The 7,861-nt window shown below is 36.5% G+C and overlaps 1 protein-coding gene across 1 annotated transcript in view; it reads right to left on the bottom strand.

Annotated features, from left to right (window-relative positions):
* Positions 1-1,099: 1,099 nt before the first annotated feature.
* eps8l2 (EPS8 signaling adaptor L2) overlaps positions 1,100-7,861 on the bottom strand; it is a gene marked incomplete at both ends in the record, with an annotated part of 20,794 nt that continues 14,032 nt past the window's right edge. Inside the window, 7 exons of the mRNA XM_079257402.1 lie at positions 1,100-1,195; positions 3,713-3,845; positions 4,494-4,662; positions 4,747-4,822; positions 6,021-6,140; positions 7,352-7,457; positions 7,668-7,847. Coding sequence (XP_079113528.1) covers positions 1,100-1,195; positions 3,713-3,845; positions 4,494-4,662; positions 4,747-4,822; positions 6,021-6,140; positions 7,352-7,457; positions 7,668-7,847 — 880 coding nt within the window. The remainder of the gene's footprint in view (positions 1,196-3,712; positions 3,846-4,493; positions 4,663-4,746; positions 4,823-6,020; positions 6,141-7,351; positions 7,458-7,667; positions 7,848-7,861) is intronic.

Consider the following 7,861-nt stretch of genomic DNA (forward strand, 5'->3'; position numbering starts at 1 on the left):
AGGGCAGAGAAGAATTTTCTATGATTAACTCCAACTATTTTATGGAAATAAAATTGCACTGCCAAACAAGTGAAGATTATCATGTTCATTTAAATTTCATCTGTCTAATGTAATTACTTTAAATGCAGTTCTCTGTTTGCTCTTCTACTTCACAATAAACAAGGTGAATTTTCCTTCTCCTCTGGTATTATCAGCTTAATAATGCAGCTATAAACACAACTGCGCACACAAAAAAGAAGATAAGACATATTTACAAAGAAAATTTTTTAATGATGGTCTTTTTAAACATTACATCCCACAATATTTACAACCCCAACAACGTCTTAATCTTAAACACATTATTTATAACAACAATAAATCTACAGCATTGTCATCTTTTTTCCCCTGTTCATGCATTTTACACAACAAAAAAACGATAATCGTCAGAAAAAAAAGAAAAACTTAAAGATGTTTCATTTTCAGTGTTACTGACAATGACTTATAAAAGATTATTTCTTACTAAGCTTGCCAGGAAGTCTGAAATCACTTAAGAGGCAGGAATAATATATATCTTAATACATAGTACTGATTGGCATTTACCAACCAGGGCTGAGGCTACATCTGTTACCAACTACAGTAGTAACACGGAGCAGGTTTTATCATTCCTGTAAACAGAAATATGAAAATAATTGGCTATACATCAGAAAATGCATCAAACATTGTGGCACTGATTCAGAAATGCAACAATCAAGATTCACTTATTGACTGAGTAATTTAGTAAACACCTGCAATATTAACAATGAGCATATATATCCGTCCCAATGCTCAAACACATGTTGCTTGCATACGCATGCACACGCACACACCAAACTTAGCATGAATCGATATGTTCCTCCTCTCAGCAACATACACTTCCAACAATTTGAAACATTAAAAACAAAAGCAACAGAATTTGGTAAGAAAACGCTAGAATAACATACATTACATAAAAAATAAATATGCAATTAAAAACGTATATTACATTGAATCACTTTCTACTGTAGATCACAATGAACAGCAGACTGATTTAGTAGGCTGTGATACTTCATAAGCTGGGAGGAGGGACAATGTCTGGATGGGGTTATGTTTCTTTACTGTTTTTGTCGTTAGACTCTGACTCAATCCTCTCCTGCCTCCGCTTCATGATCTCCTGCAGCTCCGAGTCACCTCTGGACTCCTGTAAAGGAAACATGGATGTTGGTGAAAAAAGTCATTTTCCGTCTGTAAATTTTACTCTATAATCATTTAAAAACCAAATGAAATGCACAATTACATGGCTCTGCATTTTACCTACACGACTGTACATGTCAATTGTTTTTTTGGTTTTTTTTTCTTGTTCATTGAGCCACAAACTGGCACCGCACCAGCTCCTCAACAGAGGAATATGTTCATGTTCATGCTTTCATGTGAAAGTAAAATATGAATCATTATGGAAATTAAGTCACTCACTTAACTTTGGCTTATCAAACTAAGTATGTTATGCAGACGTAAATATATAATGTCATGATTAAGGGCGAGTGGTAGCCTTGTGGTTATAGAGCTTAATAAATTAAACTATTATTATTAAAGTTAACAAGTTTGTGTCTCTGACAGTCAAATAGTGGCTAAAGAATTGATCCAACAAATCCAAAAATTTTCTGAAAGAGATTTTTTGTGTAAATCTTATTTAAAGGCTTAGGCTTAAGATTCAACAGCTTTTGTCAGGATTTTTTTTTTAATTAATTGGGCCTCACTGTTTTGAGTCAACTTTGAATTACAGGTATATTTCAGAAAATTAGAATATTATGAAAAAGCTCAATATTTTTTATTACTCACTTCAGAATGTGAAACTCGTATATTAGATGGATTCATTACACATAAAGTGAAACATTTCAAACATTTATTTCTTGAAATTTTCATGATTGTGGCTTATAGATAATGAAAACCCAAAATGCAGTGTCTCAGAAAATTAGAATGTTATATAAAATCAATGAAAAAAGTATATTTTAAACAGAAATGTCAGGCTTCTGAAAAGTATGTTCATTTCCATGCACTCAACACTTGGTTGGGTCTCCTTTTGCATGAATTACTGCATCAATGCGGCGTGGCAATGGAAGTGATCAGCGTGTGGCACTGCTCAGGTGTAATGGAAGCCCAGGTTGCTTTGATAGCAGCCTTCAGGTCATCTACATAGTTGGGTCGGGTGTCTCTCATCTTCCTCTTGATAATACCTCACAGATAATACCACACAGGAAGCATAAAATAGTCTAAAATTTCCTGGTAGATGGCTGTGTTGACTGTGTACTTCAGAAAACACAGTCAACACAGCCATCTACCAACACCAGCAGATGACATAGCTCCCCAAATCATCACTGACTGTGGAAACTTGACTTCAGGCAACATGGATTCTGTGCCTCTCTACTCTTCCTCCAGACTCTGGGACCTGGATTTTCAAATGAAATGCAAAACTTGCTTTCATCTGAGAAACAGTCCAGTCCTTTTTCCCCTTAGCCCAGGTGAGATGCTTCTGTCGTTGTCTCTGGTACAGGAGTGGCTTGACATGAGGAATGTGAGATTTGTAGCCCATGTCTAGGATTAGTCTGTGCGTAGTGGCACTTGATGCGCTGAGTCCAGCTTCAGTCCACTCCTTGTGAAGCTCTCCAAATTCTTGAATGGATGTTGCTTAAAAATCCTCTTAGGGCTGCGGTTATGCCTTTTGCTAGTGCACCTTTTCCTTCCACTCAACTTTCCATTAATATACTTGGATACAGCACTCTGTGAACAACCAGTTTCTTTAAAAATGACCTTTTATGGCTTTTATGACAATCATTGACCCTCCTTGTGGAGGGTCAATGATTGTCTTCTGGACATCTGTAAAGTCAGCAGTCTTCCCAATGATTGTGTAGCCATCTGACCCAGACTGAGAGACCATTTATAGGTTTAGGATACCTTTGCAGAAGTTTTGAATTAATTAGTTGATTAGGGTGTGACACTATGACTTTCCAAAATTGAGGTTTTTCATAATATTCTAATTTTCTGAGACACTGCATTTTGGGTTTTCATTATCTATAAGCCACAATTATCAAAATTTCAAGGATTGAATATTTGAAATGTTTCACTCTATGTGTAATGAATCTATATAATATGTAGGTTTCACATTCTGAAGTGAGTGATGAAAAATATTGAACTTTTTTATAATATTCTAATTTTCTGAGATGTACCTGTACCTTTGGGTTGTGTTCATCCTCAGCAAAGTTGATTACTCGTTTTAAAGGAAACATGACAGATAAGAAGCCATAATCTGTAGCTGTGTTTACGTCCTACACTCAGGGTCAGGAGATTGATCTACATCTTATTAGTTTTTTTATGTTTGTTCTATAATTAATGTTTAGTATTTCTCCATGCGTCACTGATACATAAATGTTCATTCATTCAGGTTCTGTATCTGTGCTGTATAATTTGTGCTGACCCAGTTTCAGGAAGCACGTGTCCACATTTTTTAAATTGAACCTGCATTGCTAACAGAGTGAGACACTGGCATCTGACTTCAGTTTTTACATGCCACAATTTTAGAAACTTGTCTTAACTTGCCCAGACAAATAAAATTTTCCTAGAAACAAGCTATGCATTTCTTAGGGTTTGACTTCTTTCTAAATAAAACAGGTTCATGAGTAGTTGTCTGTGTGTTTGTGTGTGCTTGTCGACTGAGACCAACCTCTAGCTGTGCTTTCTGCACAGTGACCTGATGGTAGACACGACTGCCTTCCTCTCCACACACAGCTTTCAACTCTTCTTTGTTCAGAGAAAAGAGCTGAGCTCCAGTCAGGATCCCCAAACACTCAACAGTCCTACAGAAAGTAGTCGATTCATTTAATACATTTACTGAATTTAGAGTGTAACAATGCTTCGAACAAAGAGCACATTATTTTCACTGAAACAATAGAAACTGAAATGCACACATCCCAAGCTACTATGACATGTTGGAACAAGTCAATCACAGGTGTCATTAATGGCATTTATAGCAGCTGGATTCCTTTGAGCTGAGTCTTTTCCAGCGGGTTAGGTGAATACTGGCTTATGAATGAAACAAATCTCTTCAATCATATTAGTTATCCCCCACTTCCCACAGTTAAAAAGTAATCAAAAGATGAGATGTGTGTATTTCTTAAACATCTCAATGATTTACAATGCATTGCATAAAACACCACAGGCAAATATTGTTAGACAAATATCTTCACACAAATGAGTTTGCAATGGTTCTGAATGTTGTTTAACTTGGTTTTAATCCAAATTTTCATTGGAGCTTAAATGGCAACGTAACAACATGCTGAAAGCCCCAGACACTGCTGCTGGGTCTTTAAGTTCACATTCCTAAGCAAACTGAGAAGTTAAATCACTGAAAGTCACCAAACATGATGTTGAGGCAGTGTGCCTCTGTAAGGTGTCTGGAGATGTGTGTTGATTATGTGCACTGATGAACATAATGGAAGACTTACGGTTCTGAGAAATGTTTTGAATTAAGCCAGGCGGTCACCTGCTCTGGGTTTGAGTCAAAGGTGAGCGGGACGTGACTGGCAGAGGATCGCTCTATGCGGATCTTTCGGGGCGGCTGCTTTTTATTAGCAGTGATTTTTTTTAACAGCTCGTCGTTGACCTTCTCCATCACTGCAGCATAGATACACGATGGAAGCAGATGTAAGAATGAAATAAATAATAATTCTATGATGGGAATAAGTTCACTTTACTCACTTCTGTCTTTGGGTACACCCTTGTTGAAACTTTCTCCATGGCTTAGAGAGGCAGGGGGTGTGGTTCTGAAACCTTTCTGCACAAACATACACAAGTGCATATGAGACAACAACCACAATTTTATTCTCTACACTGGTTAATCTTATCGAGGTAGATAGATTTTTGATTACAAGCCAAACGTAAAATATGTATGCAAGTGTTTCACATAAAAAGGAGTGGTTGCATGCATTTACTGCTGCTGGAGCAGATTCATGGTGTATACTGGTGGTATTTAGAAGGTTAATAAATTGGGGAATGCAGGTATCATAAAAGTAAGAAGTGTTGACAGACCTTACAGACACACATGCAAAAAACTGTTTTCCAATCAATTGCAGTACAGTTTTTTCAACAAGAGTTTTAGGCAACAATAAGTTGATAAGAGCTCTGTCAGTTTACTCCATTCCACTTTATGCCACTACTGGTGGTATGCCACTTTTTGAATGCACTTAGCACTGGTTTTAAATCTCATCCATAAGATTACTTCATGATGACACTCACCCGATATCAAGTAAGGTTTATATTTTGTCTGCGTCCTTTGCACTTCAACCCCAAAACAGCTTTTATACTTTGCACATTTCTCCCAAAGGTCTGATAAATAAATAAACCTTGACCCCTGCTAATGTCACATACTGTTAAGAGGTATAGTCAACCCCGCGTTTCCCAGATTATATCCTGACACCTTCCATCAAGATTTGCAGGAGTAAAGATCAGCACTGTAGCCAAAGAAATTCATAATCACATGGAAAGACACAGAAAGTACAAGAAATACAAATGAAAAATCTGCCTTGTCCTTTGGCTCCATTCAATTTAGATGTATTGAGTCTACTTTTTGTACACAAACTGGTGTGCAAAAAAAAGGCCTGATCAACACGCAACATGAGCAGAGAAACTGTTGCACTTTCATAATTTCAGCAGAGGTGAGAATCAGCTGATTTATTTGTCAAAATCCTTCTGAATTTCCTTCATTTTTTGGCACTTTTACCAGCTGAAGTGAAAGAACATACCAATGCTTTACCCTTGATGTACCCCACTACAAGAGCTCTGTGTAACTATTGTTTAGACTGTGGAGCTGAATGCTTCAGGACATTGAATAAATAGTGGAGATTCTGTCTCACAATATGAAGTTCAAGAAAAAAATTCAGCAGTCATAATAGAACATTAGATGAAAAAGGGAAGAGTAGTTCTGCTCTTTTCAGCTACCATAAAATGTAGATTATGTACAGTCAGTTGGTTACCTGGTTGTAGGAGCCATCTGCCTCCTCTATTTTCAAAACATCCAGAATATTACATGGAACATAGCCGGTCTGCCCACTGTGATTCCGAAGTTTCCACCACTGCTTATCATCCTCCAACACCTACAAAATACATTCAACATGTTATTCCATGTTGTTCACAGTGACTATTCAATCTTTAGTAATGACTTGTTGCACTAATTAATTTAGGCCATTTATGATTTAATCATATGTGAATTTTTATTTTATTTTATTTTATTTTATTCTATCTTATTTTATTTTATTCTTATTTTGGTTAATTGGCTCTGAATACAGAAAAAAACCACATGCAGAAGCTTTGCAGTAAAATGCTTGGGTCCCTGAGCCAGAGGTGGTTCTCTGAGGGTCTCCACCTCCAGTTTTTATCCTCCCACTGCAACTGAAAGAAACCGTTTCTACAGAGCGCAATTATCAATATAAAGAGAAATTTTCTGTCTGGCTCTTAAAAAAAGAATGAAAAAGAACTTACACATCTCTCCAGTCAAACCCATTTAACTCAGTAATTTTCATCTTGATTTTGGGTGGGGAACTGCTCCAAAAGAATAATGAAACTGATTCTTTTTTTTTTTTTTTTTTTTTTTTTTTTTTAAACAAAAATGTGGTTTTCTAAGTTTAGGAGGCAAGACAGAGAAGGTAAGATATATTTTACAACTATGTTATACAAACATGAAGCATAAAATCAAATTTCTTTTGCCTCTGGTTCAGTAAATCTTGGTCATAGCGTGATGAAACTCAGAGTTTTGTAATCTGTAAGACGTGTGCTTTCAGTAGAGGTGTCGTTTGTCCTTGTACATGTTGTCAGGTGGACACAAGATGCATAATTCTTGTGTTTTCAGACTTTGTTTGCATGGTGTTTTTGTTTATTTTCTTAACTGTATCTGGTGATCATAGAAATGTTTTTTGCTGTGTGGACTTTCCACAACGGCTCGATCCATGGTATCAGAGAAAACAGCGAGCACGAGTTTTAGCAAAATAGTCCAACTAAGGATGCAAAGTTATAGAATTTACAGGCAAGACATCTTAATAATGTGCCACAAAATGTGAATGGATGACCCTAATCTGCAAGATCTGAGATTATAATCCTGCTTTTTGTCTGTTCACCTGATTGCTGATATTCGTCAGATACTGTATGTTTGGTAGACACACAGCTTTAAATTCATCCTGTTAACTTGTTAGTTTTTAATTTGTTAATCCTGAAAATTTCCTCCTTCTTTGCCATAAATATGTGACTTTATTACATTCATATTTAACATTAGATTTACTAGATGCATATATGTTATATATAACATTACTACCTCAAGGATTTCATCCTGCAGCACTGACAGCTCATTGGCATTTCGTGCTACAAAGTGATAGAGAATTTTGGCATATTTCCGAATGTTGGGGGTCCCATTGTAAGCCCTGTTGAGACACAGAGTATCACAACTTATAATATCTTGGGTTTTATAAAGTGTCATGTAAATAACACAGGAATTGTGTGAAGGAGTTCACTACCTACCCGTTTGATGTGACTGAGAAATTCGGTCTGTAATACTAAAGATAAAAAAGACAGAAATATCTAATCATACAGTTACATTTTAAAGGATTATGAGCTAAGGGTTGCAAACTAACAAAACACTTACATCATCATGTGAGTGTTGCCTGTAATTGGGACTGGAAGGGGATGCAAGTTGCTCTAACGTTCCCTCAGTTTCCCATGGGGCTGTAATAAAAAGTTCTGCTGGTGGTTCCCAACCATTACGAAATTTTGGATAATAAGGAGGAGCACATTGATCCCTGGGCCACTCTGCTCTGCAGGAGGAGAA

This window comes from Telmatherina bonti (assembly GCF_933228915.1).
Source record: "Telmatherina bonti genome assembly, chromosome: 2".
Classification (NCBI taxonomy): domain Eukaryota; kingdom Metazoa; phylum Chordata; class Actinopteri; order Atheriniformes; family Telmatherinidae; genus Telmatherina; species Telmatherina bonti.